Source organism: Protomyctophum parallelum (genome assembly GCF_964188405.1).
Source record: "Protomyctophum parallelum genome assembly, chromosome: 10".
NCBI lineage: Eukaryota > Metazoa > Chordata > Actinopteri > Myctophiformes > Myctophidae > Protomyctophum > Protomyctophum parallelum.
In genome coordinates, this window is record NC_139704.1 from 667,002 (window position 1) to 687,069 (window position 20,068).

Below are 20,068 nucleotides of genomic sequence, written 5' to 3' on the forward strand. Positions count from 1 at the left end.
AAAGCTAGGACAATTTCACGATAAATTGAAATCTCTGCGATATGATTATGAGCTATAAACGATAATGGTTATTGTCCCATACCTAAAACGAAGCTCTGCCTTTCTCTTCATAGAAAGTTTGCTTGCTGAAATAGAAGCTATAGTTCGTAAAAAAATAAGTCTTGTTTGAAATTATCAAACCTGCCTACAGATGATGTCACTGGTAGGCAGGTTTCTGAACTGTCCACAGTACAGACCTGAGACACAGAGTGAGTAGACAAAAATGGTGTCATCTTACACCAAGCATTAGTGAGGACCAATTATATTATACGGTTGAAAATGCTGGTGAAGTCAGGCCTCATAAAGATAGAGTAACTTGTGTGGAATGTGTGTAAGACTGTTCAACGTCTCATTATTCAAATTTACATTTGAATTAGTCAATCACAAAATGAATGAAGGTTTGGTTAAAAATGTCTCAGACGTTTCCATCAAAGTTATCTTTCCCTTTTCTGAAGCCCAAACCCAAAAGTCTCACCAAGGCCCATCACCAAATCCAACTCAAACAGTCATACAGGAGACAAAGTTAGTTACACACACAGTTTAAATACATCTTGGATCCATTTTAAAAACATTTCTAGTTCATCACAAAGACAATATCATCACAAAGACAATAACATTTAACAAAATATAGACTATGCATTTTATCACTTGGCTTAAGGCTTGTCACGTCTTTAACAGTGAAATACACAGTGCAATGCTCACAACTACTAAAGCAACCCAGTTAAGCCACCCTTCACCAGCTAAAATATAATTTCTGAGCATATATGCTCTGAGCCAGTGGTTCTCAAACCCCCCCCCTTGAGGGGGTTTTACCAGCTATATATATATATATATATATATATATATATATATATATATATATATATATATATATATATATATAGAATAGACACTTAAAAAGGTCTGTAACTCTCAGTGTGTGAGAGTTATGGGGGAATAAACATTTGGGAAAATAAATCATTTGAGAACCACTGCTCCGAGCAGACCAATAAACAAATAGCAAGAAGCACGATGACTACTCAGGCAGTACAATGCATGCACAACAGCACGCCATAACCTACTGCTGGCATGAAGCGAAATAGAGGAAAATGCAGGCAATGCCTGATCGTATTTCTAAAACGACAAGTACAGTCTGCAAAGCAGAGTAAAGGACACTGCTGCTGGGGACGGGGAAACGTCTCCGTTAAGAGCACAGGATCTAAGATATTTAGAATTACGTTTGCATTATGATGAGTGAACTAGCATTATGAGCACGCATCTAGGGCTGCAATAATGTAACAAATTAAACGATTAGTTGCCCCATTTGGGGCATGTAATTAATTACAGGCTTAAAAAGAAAACCATGACACCATTTGTGATAAAGTAGAAAATTGGTTCATTGATTTGTCAATACATGAATATAAAAGAATACATGAAAAACAGTGCTTCTTGATTATTTGGGAAAGTTCTGAATATAATAATCGCTAAGGAAATAATCCGATAGTTGCAGCCCTATAGTACGTGCATCATTTCCTTACAATGGCACTTTAATCTATGAGGTTCACCAGAAATAAATTGATGAAGTAGCACACAACAAGGCCATTTGGAAAGCAACCGCCAGCCTCGGGGAAGATCAATAATGAATTAAACAACGAGGAGTTAGCAGCAGCAGCTAGGGAGGGATAGAACCATCTGTCAATTGCCTTCATTAGCCGTACGCAGCAAGACAATGTTAAATATGGAATTCAGCAGCATGTCAATAGCCCATTACCTGTGCACCAGTGTTAATTCCGTCAACTAAAACTATGACTACCTTTTTTTCCACTGACAAAAACTAAATGCATTTAAAAAGAAGGAAAAAAAGCGACGATGACTAAAACTGAGACAAAATATATTGACAATTTCGTTAACAAATAAAAACTAGACTGAAATGTAATAGGGAGGGACTAGTGGAGAAGACATTCAGTAGTAGTTTGGTTACGCTCGGGTGTCACAGCGTGACACGTTGTGAACTTGTAGAGTGTAAAATTAGCAATTACGACTCCATCAAGACCCGCCAAAATAATGTTTTGTTGTCAAAATACACTGTAGATTTAGTCGACAAAAACTAGACTAACACTAACACCTTTCAGATCACTAAAATATGGCTGAAACTAAACGGAATTCTATTCAAAAGACTATGACTGAAACAAAATCTAAATTTGCTGTTGGAATTAACACTGCTGCACACTAGCAAATAACACCATGGCGTCTAGCACTTGACAGGCCGACCTCCACCAGCAAGACACCCAATAAAAAGGCACTTCCGCAGAGAACCCCATGCAAAGCAACCCGTAAGGACAATTTATGCTTGGAGCGACCAGTGTCGAACGAGGCGTCGCACTATATGTGCTTCATGTCGTTACGATATTATGCTGAGATTAACCATCTCGTTGACTCGCCAACAACCTCAACGCTGGAAAGATGTCAACGAGGTAGTGAACGTGGGTCTCGCACATCATCTCCGTGGTGTAGCGCAGTGGTTATTAACCTTTTCAGGTCAATAGAAAATACCGGTAATCAATTGTAGCAGTTGAGGCATTATATTGAGAAAATAGCAGATCTAAACTCTGCTATTACTCACAATTTTTACCTCTTTCACTATTATTTCACCATTTGGCCAATGCTTGACCAGTTTTGACAGTACAGTTTGTTTATTACTTTTGATGATTCTTTCTTTCTTTCTTAAATTTGCCCTTTTTTAAGTATTAAAAAGGTTGACCCGGCCGCTCGACACTTGCCGCTTCAAGCATTAAATGGCTCTGGATAAGAAATCCCACTGGTGGAGCAGCTTCTCCCTCCTTACCTCCTTCTTGCGGTTCTTGAGCATGTTCTGGAACTTGGCCAGCTCCTTGTCCTGCTCGGCCTTGATGCGCTTGGCCTCGTCTCTCAGCCGGTTGGTGTGGTCCTGCTCCAGGCGCTCAATGGTCTGCTTCTGTTTCCTCTCCAGGTTCTCCACCTCCAGGTCATATTGGCGCTTCTTCCCCTTAAAACCCCATCAGAGATCAAATGGATTATTATTGCAGGGCCCGGATTATCAGGACACCACAAAACACAGCCAAACATTTATTGACGGGTAGATAAATGCCAGAAGGGTTGCATTGTAAAAAGATTGTTTTTTGGGAATATATATTTGGATACATGTGCACTCTCAAGAGTTATGGGGCGGGGGGGGTTAGTAATAGTATGGTATAATATATAGAATTATCCATGGGAGCTTGCGGATGTAATCACGCATACTGCGTTGGCATTTGACAAGACGCCAACGTCTTGTAAAAAGCACTGCCCCTCTGCCAACGAACTGCCCCTCAGCCAACACACTATACGGCACCACACTGCCCCTCAGCCAACACACTATACGGCACCGCACTGCCCCTCTGCCAACATTCTACACCTCGGTACTGGCCCTCTGACTCACGGTGGTCTCCTGTTCGAAGCGGCGGTAGATCTGCTCTCTCTGCTGCTGCAGCTTGTTGCTGAGCTGCTGCTGAGCCCTCTGCTCCTCCTTCTGCAGGAGACGCAGCTCCCGGAGTTCCTGGCGCCTGAGGAGGAAGAGCACAACAAGCAAAAAGCACGTTAGAATAGAGTACGGTTAACTCTCTGCTGCAGCAGCAGCTTGTACTGAGCAGCTCCTGAGCTGCTGGTGCCAGTGAGGAGCACAACAGACCCACAAGGTGATACCGAGCAGGGCAGTTGTTCCCCAATGTTTTAGCTCCAGACGCAAAAGAGACATTAGACGTTTGCCTGGGACCCAAACTAGTGAAAGTAGCAGATCTACAAGCGCACAATGCGCAACTTTGTGCATGTAGAGTGCTTGTAGATCAGCTATTTTCTCTACTTAAACTTCACATTTTGTATTCATGGAATGGAATGGATTTGATTCTTTCTTTTATATCTATTTTACAATTGTATTTTTGTTAAAAGAAAATCTTTAAATATATATTTATTTTTTTAAAGGTAGGAAAATAAAATGGGATTTTTACTCTAATGGTGACCCAACAGTGGAGTAGACCTGCAGAAGCCCATGTTATATTACAGTTAACCAACCCGGTTTTGTGGTGAAACAGCATCCCGGCATAATAGACATTACGCTTACCATATGAATTTATTTTTTACATTTCAACTTTATTTTTTGGAAACTATTACAATAATAGTTGTAATTGTAATAATAATAGTTTATAAAACTATAAATTATTTATTTGCAGTGGGAGTAAATACCAGTTCATATCTGTGGTTTGTGAAACGCCGGGCAAAATATACAGTTGACATAACATGAACATCAGATCACAACCAGGTGAGAAACAAAACAGACAGCGCTTGTCGTAACAAGTATGGCTTGTTGGGTTTCCAGTGTCTTTAATAAAATGGAAGATGGAACGTTGACGTCAGTGATAATTACATGAGGCATCCATCAAGTGCCCACCAATCTGTGGGAGTTAGTATTTGAGGCAAGCGTGTTAAATGGGTCACGTTCCATAATTAGGCAGGCCAGGGGGACGGGCAGGGCTGTCACCATTACATGTATACACCATTCATTGTCACACAGATTTTTGCCATTGAACATTGAATTGTGTGTATGATATAGTGCAGACCTGGGCATTACACGGCCCGGGGGCCAAATTAAATACGGCCCTTTGGCTGACTGCCATGAAAGGTTACTTGGAAATTAGAAGATAAAGCGTACTTTGTCATTTTAACTTATGCTTGGACTAAAACGGCATTGCTTTTATTTTGAAGGCCGTTTATTCACATACCTGTTTTCACATATCCGTTTCCTGCTGTGAATTTTGTGTGATTGACAACCTGTTACCTTCATTGTCACGCCCCAAAAATGTCCCATCATGCCAAAAAAAAAGAAAGGTGGATGCCGAATGCAGAGACAAAATATGGACTATGTATTTATTTACTGAAGTCAGAGGTAATAGAAATAACACTCTTACCAGCTTGTCAAAACAATGCAATTTACTGCATTTTATATAGAAATAAAATTAATATTATGCTAAATTGAGTTCAGCATTTTGGCACCACCCTCCACAAGATTTTCTGTTTCTCATTTGGCCCCTTGGAAAAATAATTGCCCACCCCTGATATAGTGTATATACGCATAGTTTAATTATATAGATATTCCACTGTTTGACGGATGTTAGGTTCTTAGCTTACGTAGGATTCTTGATGACAATTTTGTATGTATTTGATGTATTACAATGTGTTCTTACTTACTGTTGCAAGTTGCTCTGGATTAAGAGTTTAGATCTGCTATTTTCTCAATATAATGCCTCCACTCCTACAATTCCAAGAGCTTGTCAGGGTGGGGGTCCCCAGTTCAAATATGATTACCGCTATCTTGTATTAACCGGAAAAGGTTAATAACCACTGCGCTACACCACGGAGATGATGTGCGAGACCCACGATTGTGCGAGACCACCCTCCTGGAGGGAGGGATCCTACCTCAAGGACCTCATCTCCTCCTGGAGGGAGGGATCCTACCTCAAGGACCTCATCTCCTCCTGGAGGGAGGGATCCTACCTCAAGGACCTCATCTCCTCCTGGAGGGAGGGATCCTACCTCAAGGACCTCATCTCCTCCTGGAGGGAGGGATCCTACCTCAAGGACCTCATCTCCTCCTGGAGGGAGGGATCCTACCTCAAGAACCTCATCTCCTCCTGGAGGGAGGGATCCTACCTCAAGAACCTCATCTCCTCTGGAGGGAGGGATCCTACCTCAAGGACCTCATCTCCTCCTGGAGGGAGGGATCCTACCTCAAGGACCTCATCTCCTCCTGGAGGGAGGGATCCTACCTCAAGGACCTCATCTCCTCTGGAGGGAGGGATCCTACCTCAAGGACCTCATCTCCTCTGGAGGGAGGGATCCTACCTCAAGGACCTCATCTCCTCTTGGAGGGAGGGATCCTACCTCAAGAACCTCATCTCCTCCTGGAGGGAGGGATCCTACCTCAAGAACCTCATCTCCTCCTGGAGGGAGGGATCCTACCTCAAGGACCTCATCTCCTCCTGGAGGGAGGGATCCTACCTCAAGAACCTCATCTCCTCCTGGAGGGAGGGATCCTACCTCAAGGACCTCATCTCCTCCTGGAGGGAGGGATCCTACCTCAAGGACCTCATCTCCTCCTGGAGGGAGGGATCCTACCTCAAGAACCTCATCTCCTCCTGGAGGGAGGGATCCTACCTCAAGGACCTCATCTCCTCCTGGAGGGAGGGATCCTACCTCAAGGACCTCATCTCCTCCTGGAGGGAGGGATCCTACCTCAAGGACCTCATCTCCTCCTGGAGGGAGGGATCCTACCTCAAGGACCTCATCTCCTCCTGGAGGGAGGGATCCTACCTCAAGAACCTCATCTCCTCCTGGAGGGAGGGATCCTACCTCAAGAACCTCATCTCCTCTGGAGGGAGGGATCCTACCTCAAGGACCTCATCTCCTCCTGGAGGGAGGGATCCTACCTCAAGAACCTCATCTCCTCTGGAGGGAGGGATCCTACCTCAAGAACCTCATCTCCTCCTGGAGGGAGGGATCCTACCTCAAGAACCTCATCTCCTCTGGAGGGAGGGATCCTACCTCAAGAACCTCATCTCCTCCTGGAGGGAGGGATCCTACCTCAAGGACCTCATCTCCTCCTGGAGGGAGGGATCCTACCTCAAGGACCTCATCTCCTCCTACCTCAAGAACCTCATCTCCTCGTTCTTGGCGTCGTTGTCCGTGACGATCCTGGACGTGGTCACGCTGACCTCCACGCCGTCCACCATGAACTTGCGTGTCTTTTTCAGAGTCTTCTTCTGTCGTTTCATGTCCTGCAACCAAGACAACAACAAAGAGAAAAGCATTAAGGCCGTGTGCGGACCTTTCTCTTTACCAGTGTTGATTCCGTAGACTAAAACTATGACAAACTACTTTTTTTCACCGATGGAAAGGAAACTAAATAAAAACTAAGCTATGAAGACGAAAACTAAATACATTGACAATTTCATAAAAAAAAAAAACTAGACTAAAATAGAAGCGATCCAGTAAAACTTAAAGAAAAGTCATTTTTATGTTTGGTCGCACTGCCAACACGACACCATCACTAAAATCTTATATTTTGTTGACTAGACTAAAACTTTTCAGATTACTAAAATATGACCAAAACTAAATGAAAATGTATTCAAAAGGCTATGACTAAAACTCAAAGTGTGCTGTCAAAATCAACACTGTTCTTTACAACAACAAAAAGAAGAGACTAATCAGGAGAAAATCTACTTCTGGCCACTTAGGAGACCATTTATATGCCATTTGTGTACCATTTCGCCTCTGGTGCAGGCTACAAGTTGGTGTCACTTTCTAAATCTACCATCTTTGCCTGCTATAAAACAAAAACCAAGAAACTGATTTACCCCGTTAATGGCCCCTTGAGTCCGTGCTGCTCCTCTACACTTAACCAGACCAAAGTGCTGGAGAAAAACCCTAAACTAAATACTTGGGATGGTATAGGGTGGGATGAAGTTTCAATGAATTGCTCAGTTTAATGTAAAGTGTACTGTATGTGTTGTATTTGTACCTGTACAGACATTGAAGAGTCTTTGCTCTTGGACAGGAAGCTGGAAATGGACAGGTTGAGGTCATAGCTGTTACTGTCCGTGGCAGAGCTGCTCCCAGAGTCAGAGTCCTTCTCCACGTCCGCTTTGACCGCGGCCACGGGGCTCCCGTGTTCCCACGCCTTGCTCGTTTCCGACTCCGCTTCACTCTCGGGGACAGAGACGGTATCTTGTACGGAGCCTTCCTCTCCGTCGGTGGCGGCGGCGGCCATTTTGTCCTCCTCCGTCTCGCCATGAAGGATGGGCGCCGCGGGAATGCCCGGCGTCTCCGAAACCACAGAGGTCGCCTCGGCTTCCTCGCCGACTCCTTCCGTGGGTTCGGCTCCCCCGGCCTGTTCTCTCGGTTCAGTCTCCACGCCGGCCTGCACACAACCGGGACCCTTAATCGCTTAAATATATATTTTTAACCCATTCTGAACGGGAACCCATTTTGGTGTTAGCATCATGTTATGCTTTAGCTATTGAAAAATAGCAGATCTACAAGCTCATATCGCGCCACCGAGTGGCGCGATATGAGCTTGTAGATCTGCTATTTTTGAAAAATCTTAGACACTTTTAGAATCTGATCTCAGGTCAGAATGGGTTAATAATGAAACTGTCAGGATGTAATAGACATTTTTAGAATCTGATCTCAGGTCAGAATGGGTTAAATAGCTAAAATAGCTGATGTACTGTAAAAGCTGCAATATTCCGCAACTTGACCATTTCTTTGACCTTTTTTCTTTTTTTTACAGTGACTGCAGCTTTCAACAGAAATGATAAACATTTACGTGAAAAACAAGCGCCATGGAATGGTATGGTGGGTTGAGTGAGTTCCATGCCTGCTGATCACTGTACCTGTGTCCCGTGTGCAGACCCCTCCTCTGGGACCGTCTCCTCCGTTTCAGACGCCTCCTCCTGGGGGACAGTCTTCGTCTCCCCGTCCTCAGGTTCAGCCTCTTTGCTTTTCTCCCCCGGCGCGTCCTCAGAGGAACGCTCTGCAGCGTCCCAGGCTCCGTTTACGCCGGCGTCAGCGTCACCGTTACATTCTATTCCCGTCCCTGCGTTTGCGTGCGCGCCGTTTTCACGCACGAGTGACGACCCGTCCTCTACGGCCTCCTGAGTTTCGTCTACTAGCGCACGCGCACACACACGTTAAAAACAGAACAGAAAAGGAATACATAAACATTTAGCGCAGGACACATTTAGAAAGGCAACAGCCTTAATTATTTCTGGAAACGTATTACTATACAAATGCTACTTTATGAAACTAATGAACTATTATTTTCCAGTGACTACTTTTCCTCTTCTTCTTTTTTTTTAAGTTCCAGGTCAGATCTGTGGTTTATGAATCATGACCGAACTGAACATCCGGGGAATTCGGGGGAAACAACAATTCGGAGGGCACAAAGTCATGATCATCAATGAGGTCATGCATGTCCAGAGACATGCATGCCCAAATACATGACTATACACATACCTGTGGACTGTTCCTTCGCAGTAGTCCCAGCTTCTGAGATGAAAGCTGCTTCTTCTGGTGCAGGTTGTGGGTGCTCCCCCGACTCTGTGCATTCAGCGGGTCGGACAGGCATGTCAGATTCTTCTTCCTCCTTTACTTTGGCCTCTCCAGGTTCCACGCGTCCCGTTACTCCATTAGGCGTGTCTTCCGTTCCCTCAACGTGCACCTTCAATTACAATTTAACCCATTCAGGCCCGACAACAAAATTAAAAAGAAATATTCTAAATCCTCCAGTTTTCTGAAATAAATATTTTCACGATTTTTCGAAAATAGCAGACCTACAAGGTCACCGAGTGGCGCGCTATGAGCTTGTAGATCTTCTATTTTTCAATAGCTAAATTATAACATAATGTTTAAAACACCAAAAGGGGTTCCCGCACAAAATGGGTTAAGGCATTTAGCAGACACTCTTATGCAGAGCAATGCAAAAGTGTGTCTTTTTAAGCCTCAAAGAGACAATACCCGGTAAACAATGAACCCGTCTAAACCAGCGCTTCTTAAACTTCTTCCATGTCCCGAAATGCATAGGCCAGACTCCCATCTGAAAATGTTTTGTGTCAGGGACCCCCATAAGAGAAGATTTGTTGTGTTGCCAAAATATAAATGGATAAAGTGGTAAAAAATGATTGTGATGCTGTATTAACACATTTAGCTAGGGACCCCACTTTACAAAACAAAAACAAACGTTATAGAGAAAAAGTGACCAAGCTAATATGTCTGCAAAGTAGCCATGTCCTGTTGGGTCGAGAACCAATCACCTCCTTCTCCTCCTCCCCCGTTTCCTGACTGACTGTCACAGAGTCTTGTTGGGCGGCCGGCGTATGTGACGTTTGCTCCGGTTGTAGTGGCACCACCAGGCCAGCAGGGGTCTCCTCGATGGGCTTAGGCTCCGTGGGCTCCTCTGAGAGCGACTCCTCCGTGGTGGGCTCTGGCGGTCCGGCGGCCAGGTCTGTCACAATGCATTACATAACATAACCATCACAATCCTTTCCATTGCATTGATATGTATGGAGGGTAAGCAATGCATCATCATACCCACAAGTTATGCAGGCATGCTACTAAGTAGCAAAAAAACCCTATCTGGCCTTGACAGCCCATACATTTGGGCATTCTTTTTTTAATGCTTTGTCTCGTAGTGTAATGTGCTTCACTGTCTGCATGTTTTGTTTTCACTTTTTATGTTGTGTGTGGGGACTGTGGATGGAAATGAGCATCCTTGTTAAATCCGGTATGTTAATTAAATGTAATTTATACAATTGGGATGGTTGGATTTCGTCTCCCTGCTCTTCTATTGAGACATTTAGATTGTGTCAAAGGTCATGTCACAGTCTCACCTAGACATATAGGCGACACATTTTGAACCGGGTTCAAATCCATGGTAGAATTGACTTATTTTCTATCAATTACACTCATGAAGCCTTGAATACATGGACATTTTTGTAGTTTTTGTCGCATTCCTCAGCCAATCATTTGATGACCTGGCGGAGACTCAATGGAGACTCTTTGAGTGATAACAGTGTGCACTATAGGACTCTTAGCCCATTCTGACCGGGAACCCATTTTGGTGTTGGCATCATGTTATGCTTTAGCTATTTAAAAATAGCAGATCTACAAGCTCATATCGCGCCACCGAGTGGCGCGATACGAGCTTGTAGGTCTGCTATTTTTGAAAAATCGAAGGACGACTGACATTTTTAGAATCTGATCTCAGGTCAGAATGGGTTAATCAGACCAGTGTGTGTCCAGTGGAAACCTCGTACGAATCTGATCTCAGGTCAGAATGGGTTAATTAATCGCCACCTAAAACGTCATGACGGTGCCTGCCAGGCCCTACCTGCTGTGGCCAGGTCTTCGTTGCTGGAGTCGGACACCTGGTTGAGTTTGTCCTCCTCTGCCCGGTCTGCCTCGCTGGTCCCCAGGCCTTCGTCAGAGAGCTTATCGCTGGTCCCCAGGCCTTCGTCAGAGAGCTTATCGCTGGTCCCCAGGCCTTCGTCAGAGAGCTTATCGCTGGTCCCCAGGCCTTCGTCAGAGAGCTTATCGCTGGTCCCCAGGCCTTCGTCAGAGAGCTTATCGCTGGTCCCCAGGCCTTCGTCAGAGAGCTTATCGCTGGTCCCCAGGCCTTCGTCAGAGAGCTTATCACTGGACCACTGGTCCTCCGTGTTCTCCGTGACAGCCTCCAGAGCCACGGAGGGGGAGGCCGCCGGGACGTCCTCGCTGCTGGCCACGCTGGCGTCCGAGGGCGCCCGCTTGTGACCCGGCGTGGCCTGAACCAGCAGAGGAATACGTTACTGAGGAGTCACACAGCTGAGCTCTACCAAATAGAATACATTACATTACATTACTGAGGAGTCGCACAGCTGAGCTCTACCAAACAGGGATGATTTAAGGTTTAACTTTTCAACCATAAAATCAGTCCCATGCAGAGTTGTGCAAATCTGTCATGTTTGGAGGATTTTAAGAGTCCATAAAAAGCAAGGCCTTTGCACACCTACAGGCGACAGGTGCGTATAGGAGAAGGACAACCAAGAGCCCGACGTAGTGAAAAAGGAAAGAAAATCCTGCACGCCGTTTTTCAAATGCAGTTGAAAAGTTTAACACTTATACCGCCATTGCCGAAGACCTTTGTCAATTGAGCTTTTATAGTGCATTCGATGGATCGAGCCATAATGCGACTTACGTTAGCCGGTTAGCTAGCTGTGTTGTTAGCACAGCACTGGATCGCCGATCGTCGTCGCCATAATAATCCATTCTATCCGTTTCATTCAATCACCTGTATCTCCTATTCCTTGTCCCAGATGGCATTTTGGTCAAAACAGCGTTTCTTTGACGGCACAGAGCCGGCGATGAGGAGCCCCCAAGTGCACTGGCATGGACCCACATTGTAAACAACATTTGAACGGGACCTGTTAAAGTTCCTAGGATAAGCTCCCTACCGGAAGTCTGGAAATGTGGATTTGCTAGCGCTAAATAGGTTAAGAGAAAAGCAACGTTTCGATCTATTCGACCTTCATCAGGCTATCATTATGATAAAGACCTACCTGAGGCACCTCGGCCTCCTCTTCCTCTTCCTCGTATTTGGCTTCTTCGATCTCCTCCGTGACTTCTGCGCTGGCCTCTGCGATCAGCTCCCTCACAGGCCTGTTGTCCACCACGTTGCAGACAAATGGATGCTGCGTAGCCACACAGTGGACCATAAACACTAGCATCCTTTAGATTTTCATTCAAGAACAATAAAACATGCCGTTTGTAACCGCAGGTGAACTCACCTGTAGCAGCTGTGCCGTGTTCCACCTGTTGTCCACATTCTTATCCAACGCCCTCCGAAGAAAGTCGCTGAATTCGGGCGACCTGCCAGTTAAGAAATAAAATAAATCAAAGCTCTATGCCAATAACAATCAATGCTATGATGTTTGTTCGGTAATCCGACGTTGAATCAACATTTATTTGGTTATTCGTCTTAACCCATTCTGAACGGGAACCCATTTTGGTGTTAACATCATGTTGTGCTTTAGCTATTTAAAAATAGCAGATCTACAAGCTCGTAGCGCGCCACCGAGTGGCGCGCTACGAGCTTGTAGGTCTGCTATTTTTGAAGAAATCGAACAACGACTGACATTTTTTTTAATCTGATCTCAGGACAGAATGGGTTAATCAGACCAGTGTGTGTCCGGTGGAAACCTCGTATGAATCTGATCTCAGGTCAGAATGGGTTAATAAAGCAAATGACGACCCGGGCGGCCGGTGTAGCCGTCTGGGCACCTAGGCTGGTAATCAGCCTGCCAGCGCTGGTGTCACCCACCCCATCTCTCTCTCTCTCTCAGACTACTGTAATCTATCAATAGAAAGGCCAAAAATATAGGGTACAGGCTTTAGTTCAGACATACTATTGATCCGAAACCTCAATCCCTAACCTAACCATAACCGCGAGCACGGGAGCAGCACATGTCAGACCGTCGCATTTCCGCATCGCATGTCCCCGCGCTTCGGACCTTTGGTGTGTCGGATCTGCGTGTGCACCCCAAAATACATATTAACATTTTAAACCAATTCTGACCGGGCACCCATTTTGGTGTCAGCATCATGTTATGCTTTAGCTATTGAAAAATAGCAGATCTACAAGCTCGTATCGCGCCACCGAGTGGCGCGATACGAGCTTGTAGGTCTGCTATTTTTGAAAAATCGAAGAACGACTGACATTTTTTGAATCTGATCTCAGTTCAGAATGGGTTAATCAGACCAGTGTGTGTCCAGTGGAAACCTCGTATGAATCTGATCTCAGGTCAGAATGGGTTAAAGCAGATGACAGGAGGACGTTGGAGCATAGCAGCGATTGATGGGTTCAAATTCACGAGACTCTTTCTATGGCCATGATGGCCCCTAATAATACTGATCACGTCGCTTCTCATCCTTCTCTGACAATGTCAAGTTCATCATCCCAGATTCACAGTCGACAGCCAACATATCTCACAGCTCCACCTGTCCTCTTAGCCCTCCCCAGCAGCATCATGTCATCATCATCATCATCATCATCGTCATCATCATCTCACCATCGTGACGGCTGCATCAGCGTGGGCGGCTCAGACTTGGCTATTTTCAGCAGCACCCTCATGGGGTTCATCTCGTGGTTGGGAGGCTCTATCTGCGCCAGCTCGATCAGCGTGACCCCCAGGGACCAGATGTCCGCCTTGTAGTCGTAGGGCCGGTCCTTGGACGTCTCGCACATCACCACCTCCGGAGCCATCCTGGAGAACGATAATAATAATAATAATAATAAACTTTATTTGTATAGCACCTTTCATACATAAATGCAGCTCAAAGTGCTTCACAGGGCAGGACACAAAAATAGAATACAATAAAACACAAGTAGTTAAAATGATAGAACAATGGCAAAGAACAAAATTGAATATAAGAACATAAAATAAATAAAAACAAATAAAAACACCACATGCAGCAAATCAGTCAGGACAGGGTAGAAACGTGCATATTAAAACTCAACTAAAAGCAAGAGTGAAGAGGTGAGTCTTGAGTTGAGATAAAAAAATGTCTACAGAGGGTGCGTGTCTGAGCTCCAATGGAAGTTTATTCCAGGCTGTTGGGCCGTAGAAGCAAAAATAGTGGTTGAGTTTTTGTACACCGGAAATGACAGAGTTGGAACACAATATGAATCAAACCACTTTGTATAATATGCACAGTTGGAGGGTCTCCTGCAGGACAAAGCTTAGTCTATATCAGGGGTTTCAACAGGGGGTCCTCAGAGATACTGCAGGGGGGGGACACGACTTGAACCCTATAGCAACTACTCTGGGGAGGAACATTAGCTGAAAATAGGAGATCTACAAGTGCACAACGCGTGCGTTGAGAGCTCTATTTTTTGCAGTCTGGCTCAGTGCCAAAAACGGAGGATGTGCGTCATTGTTCCATTTGAATATTTGAAGTATAGCAACAGTGAAAACTAAAAAAATCAGAGAAAATGTAAATGAATTGAAGTGCCTTAGTGGTATATTTGTCTGATGTTTAGTCTCTGTGCTGACCAAGTCAGTCTCTGTGGTGTGCCTATAGCCCTAGGCTGACCTGGAGTCAGTCCCTGCAGTACATGATCAGATCAGTCTCTGTGGTGTGCCTATAGCCCTAGGCTGACCTGGAGTCAGTCCCTGCAGTACATGATCAGATCAAGTCTGCAGATAAACAAGCCAAGCGTACTAAAAACCTTTTATGCACGTGCTTCCGCAGGATGTGGGTTTGTATGCCGTCTCTTACGGGTGTGTGTGTGTGTGTGGTGTGTGTGTGACTGTGACTGTGTGTGTGTGTGTGTGTGTGTGACTGTGTGTGTGTGTGTGTGTGTGTGTGACTGTGTGTTTGTGTGTGTGACTGTGTGTGTGTGTGTGTGTGTGTGTGTGTGTGTGTGTGTGTGCGCATGTTCATCTGTAATGTTTCTGAGCCATCTGTATAACTATTATTTACAGCAGGGGTTGAAAGCGTTTGTGTTTGTGTGGTGTCAGTGTCGCCACACAAACGGATGACTGGCTGCCCGGCGGCCGTGAGAGACATCACTCAGAATGGATCAGGAATGGAATGGAATGGAATAGAGCTGATCTAGTTCCATTCAGTGGTTCTCAAACTTCTTAGCATCATGTCACGCTTTAGCTATTTAAAAATAGCAGATCTACAAGCTCATAGCGCGCCACCGAGTGGCGCGCTACGAGCTTGTAGGTCTGCTATTTTTGAAAAATCGAAGAACGACTGACACAGAAACATGGCTTTTTCAGAAAACTGTCGGGATGTAGAAGACGTTTTTAGAATCTGATCTCAGGTCAGAATGGGTTAACCCCCGGATGCCACTTTCAGACCCACTGATCTAGTCTGCATGACTCACCAATAGGGCGTCCCGATGAAAGAGTCCCTTCTCTGGAAGGTCTTGGTATTTCTGGCCGAGACGCCAAAGTCCGCTGAAAACAGAACAGATCCACAATGTCAATGAATCTGACTCAACATTGCCCGGGGGTTATTTAATGCATTAAATCAGAGCGCCCAAGCCATTTATAGCAACGGAGCACTTTTACGGACGGACCGGAAGTTATACCGGACGTGGCTGGAGCAGCTAAATGTAGCCAAAACACTCTTTAACGGCGATCGAAAACAACGGGAGGCGTGATTAAATCTAACGCGACTAGCGAATGGACAGCAGGAGGCCGTCTAACACAGGGTCTTTTCTTAGAATCGGACGGGATGATTTAGATCGAGAGTTATAATTAACGTTTTAAGATTTTCGTTGTCGCCGGCTAAACAGGGGGGGGGGGGGGGGGGGAACATCTTCGATGACGTCCCACTGTTGCGCAACATCGAGGATTGCGCAACAGGCGCTAGTAGGCTGTGGAGCGATGCGATGGGTTTTCATATCAATAAACTTCGTCTTTTGGATCAAACTTGGTCCTGGGCGCTGGGTGTTACTAATAGAAAGGACGGTGAACTTCGTCCTGGGCGATTGGGGTGTTAACCCATTCTGACCGGGCACCCATTTTGGTGTTGGCATCATGTTATGCTTTAGCTATTGAAAAATAGCAGATCTACAAGCTCATATCGCGCCACCGAGTGGCGCGATACGAGCTTGTAGGTCTGCTATTTTTGAAGAATTGAAGAACGACTGACATTTTTAGAATCTGATCTCAGGTCAGAATGGGTTAATCAGACCAGTGTGTGTCCAGTGGAAACCTCGTGTGAATCTGCTCTCAGGTCAGAATGGGTTAATCTGCACCATTCATAGTTTTGAGTCACACAATAAAAGGCAATAACTTGTATAATAATAACATATAGCATATCTCCAACTAGCACAATGCAGCCACAGGAAACATACATGTCTGAATAGTGCATGCAGAAGGTGCACTAAGAGATATTCTTTTTGTTCAAATGAATATGAACCATTGCTCGTTTGTTGTTTGTTCAATAACAGGTGTCTCCCGGTCTCTCCAGCTCTTTGGTAAAGGTCGGGATAACAATTTTAACCAATCAGGAGGGAGAACTCAGGACGACACAAAGAAGGGAGAAGACAAAATTGGAATATAAGATTCAAGCTCATAAATGGGCACTCTCTCCTGAATTATTTGTATGACAATTTATCGTCAAGGAAAATGTCATAATCTTGACGCGTGTGTGTGTGTGTGTGTGTGTGTGTGTGTGTGAGAGACTATTTCTGTCCGTTTCTCACAGTATATCACGGATCACGTGAGCATGAGATTTGGCACTGTGCCTTTTCTTATTAATGAGCTTGCCTACCTAAAATTAATCATCAGAAAGTCTACAGCTATACAGATGCCAAAGCTCCTCTAGTGTAGTCGGTCTCACAGTAAACACATTAACTGTTGGAACAAACGTAATGTCCAGCTTCCAAAGTCCAGCATAAACAACTTGACTGAAATATAGAAACACAAGAGAGGACTGCTTTGCTCTTGTCCTTTAACTCCTTTGTGGCCAAGGCTACGTCAAGCCCATAGACTGCCATGTTAATTGACGTAGTAAATCAACAAATCCCTCCAAGCCAATGACGTTATCTGCGTAGTAGACGTACTGCCCTGTCAGTACGTCTTTTTATAACAAAATATTGCAATTGTTTGACATTTTTTTAATTATTTTTATGTAATCTACCAAAAACCGGCCGAAACCCGCGCGATCGTGCACTATCGTGCACGCGCGCCGTCTCTATGTGATCCGCGGCAAAAAATGTGATATTTTGGGATGTTCCTGGCCGTTTTTAAGCTTAATCTGACTAAGTTATGACAAAGCTAATGTTAGTTTAGCAATCCGGACGGACAAAATATAAGCTAGGGGTCAAATTAGCTTCCTTTGTTTACCTCGTTTGACAGGAAGTGATTTAGCCAGATTTAACACTTTTGTCAAAATCAGAATAATGGAACGTTCCTGCCATCAGGTGGAACTTCTGGGTATTACTTTGAAATCGAAAGTAAAACTTGATGTATTGTATTTAGATCGCTGATCCCTCTTATTGCATTAAAATGACGAATTAAGAAATGGGGCATTGGCCAGCATTGGCGACTTTTTGAATGGCAATCGAAAAATGTGAGATATGACCACAATGTCACGAAATGTCTCATTTTATAGCTCCAAGTCACTACTTTACAATGAAAAAATAATTATGATTATAGCTTGTTCCATCGTTTACTTATAAGCTTTTTAGTAGACCTTGGTTTCAGTGATAAGTCAAACCAAGGTGTACTAAAGTGCTTATAAGTAAACGAAGGAACATGCTAGGAACATATTTTGTTTTTCGGTATAAACTAGAGATGTGCAGCTTTAAAATGAGATATTTCGTGACATTGTGGTCATATCGCACATTATTCTATTGTCATTCAAAAAGTCAGCCAAAGCTGGCCTAAGGCACAATAAGATGTTATTAAGGTTGGCAACTTGGCCATTAGTGGGTTAACAGTGGTGGAAGAAGTACTCAGACTGTCTTTTACTTACAGTAAAATACCACACAAAAGGTACTTTAGTAAATATACATAAGTATTGGTATCAAAATATACTTTCAGTACTAAAGAAAAGGACTTGCAGTATTCTTTTTGTATTTTACAATAGCAGCAGCTCTATGTTCAAGTTGCCACTGGTGTTTTAATGTGTTAAGAGCTCATTACTGGTGTTTTAATGTGTTAAGAGCTCATTACTGGTGTTTTAATGTGTTAAGAGCTCATTACTGGTGTTTTAATGTGCTAAGAGCTCATTACTGGTGTTTTAACGTGTTAAGAGCTCATTACTGGTGTTTTAACGTGTTAAGAGCTCATTACTGGTGTTTTAATGTGTTAAGAGCTCATTACTGGTGTTTTAACGTGTTAAGAGCTCATTACTGGTGTTTTAATGTGTTAAGAGCTCATTACTGGTGTTTTAATGTGTTAAGAGCTCATTACTGGTGTTTTAATGTGTTAAGAGCTCATTACTGGTGTTTTAATGTGTTAAGAGCTCATTACTGGTGTTTTAATGTGTTAACCCATTCTGACCGGGCACCCATTTTGGTGTCAGCATCATGTTATGCTTTAGCTATTGAAAAATAGCAGATCTACAAGCTCATATCGCGCCACCGAGTGGCGCGATACGAGCTTGTAGGTCTGCTATTTTTTGAAAAATCGAAGAACGACTGACATTTTTTAGAATCTGATCTCAGGTCAGAATGGGTTAATCTGCAACACAGTTTTATACAATACATAATGGGGGGTCTCTCTCTCTCTCTCTCTCTCTCTCTCTCTCTCTCTGCTAAGCAGATCCTTGGTCCGATCCCTGGCAGTGAGAGCAGAAGAGAAGAGAAGAGACAGAGACAGAGAGACGTTACCCAGTTTGACGTCTCCATCCATGGAGAGGAGGATGTTCCCAGCCTTCAGGTCTCGGTGGATGACCTTGTTCTCGTGGAGGTAAGCCAAGGCCTCCAGGGTCTGCCTGCACACCACGCGGATCTGCGCCTCCGTCAGCGGCCTCTCCAGTTCTGTGTGGATGATACATCATGTTCAGTGAACCCATTCTGACCTGAGATCAGATTCATACCAGGTTTCCGCCGGACACACACTGGTCCGATGAACCCATTCTGACCTGAGATCAGATTCTAAAAATGTCAGTCGCTCTTCGATTTTTTCAAAAATAGCAGACCTACAAGCTTGTATCGCGCCACTCGGTGGCGCGATATGAGCTTGTAGATCTGCTATTTTTCAATAGCTAAAGCATAACATGATGCCGACACCAAAATGGGTGCCCGGTCAGAATGGGTTAAAGACTTTTTCTCTTGGTTCTTTCAATACATTTATAAAAGCCACAGGCTTTTATAAAGACTTTTTTTCTCTTCGTCGTTTCAATATATTTATAAAAGCCACAGGCACACAATATACCATTTAGGCATTTAAACTAGGCATGTGTAAAAGTGTCGAAAATTAAAATCGATTACTATAATTCTATAATTGAGAATTCATCGATTCATTGATGGCCAATGGGGTGCAGTACTAAGTTCCGACAACCTACCTCAAAGTCGCAGATTTTTGAAGAAACCATAAAAATGCATCCAATGTGGGAAAGAATACTGGATGCATAACAGAATATCTGTTATCCACCAAAGTGTTCCTGTACTCAACATTGCACCATATAGCATTCAGGTCACCTGCAGGAGGCCTAAGTTAACACAATAAATGGTAAAATGTAGTCACCATGAGCAGGGTTTGGAGGACAATATAATATAGCCTTTGCAACAGGTTTGTTTTTTTAATAATCGATTTTGATCCCAATGATTAATCGAATCACCGATTAATCGGACCCATCTCTAATTTAACTCATTCTGGTCGGGAACCCCTTTTGGTGTTAGCGTTATGTTATGCTTTAGCTATTGAAAAATAGCAGATCTACAAGCTCATAGCGCGCCACCGAGTGGAGCGCTACAAGC

At 44.1% G+C, this 20,068-nt stretch overlaps 1 protein-coding gene across 7 annotated transcripts in view; it reads right to left on the reverse strand.

Annotated features, from left to right (window-relative positions):
• The window catches only part of slka (STE20-like kinase a), a 48,952-nt gene that overhangs the window by 13,348 nt on the left and 15,536 nt on the right, over positions 1–20,068 (reverse strand). For 4 of the 7 annotated variants that reach the window (XM_083775434.1, XM_083775431.1, XM_083775436.1 and 1 more), the window contains exons 4-16: positions 18,977–19,126; positions 15,515–15,587; positions 13,689–13,883; positions 12,408–12,489; positions 12,180–12,311; positions 10,976–11,405; positions 9,900–10,090; positions 9,103–9,307; positions 8,481–8,755; positions 7,607–8,005; positions 6,733–6,863; positions 3,476–3,599; positions 2,864–3,043 (exon numbers count right to left, since the gene is read on the reverse strand). In XM_083775434.1, the coding sequence (XP_083631560.1) occupies positions 2,864–3,043; positions 3,476–3,599; positions 6,733–6,863; positions 7,607–8,005; positions 8,481–8,755; positions 9,103–9,307; positions 9,900–10,090; positions 10,976–11,405; positions 12,180–12,311; positions 12,408–12,489; positions 13,689–13,883; positions 15,515–15,587; positions 18,977–19,126 (2,567 nt within the window). The remainder of the gene's footprint in view (positions 1–2,863; positions 3,044–3,475; positions 3,600–6,732; positions 6,864–7,606; positions 8,006–8,480; positions 8,756–9,102; positions 9,308–9,899; positions 10,091–10,975; positions 11,406–12,179; positions 12,312–12,407; positions 12,490–13,688; positions 13,884–15,514; positions 15,588–18,976; positions 19,127–20,068) is intronic. The other 3 variants (XM_083775433.1, XM_083775437.1, XM_083775432.1) reach the window with 2 other exon arrangements.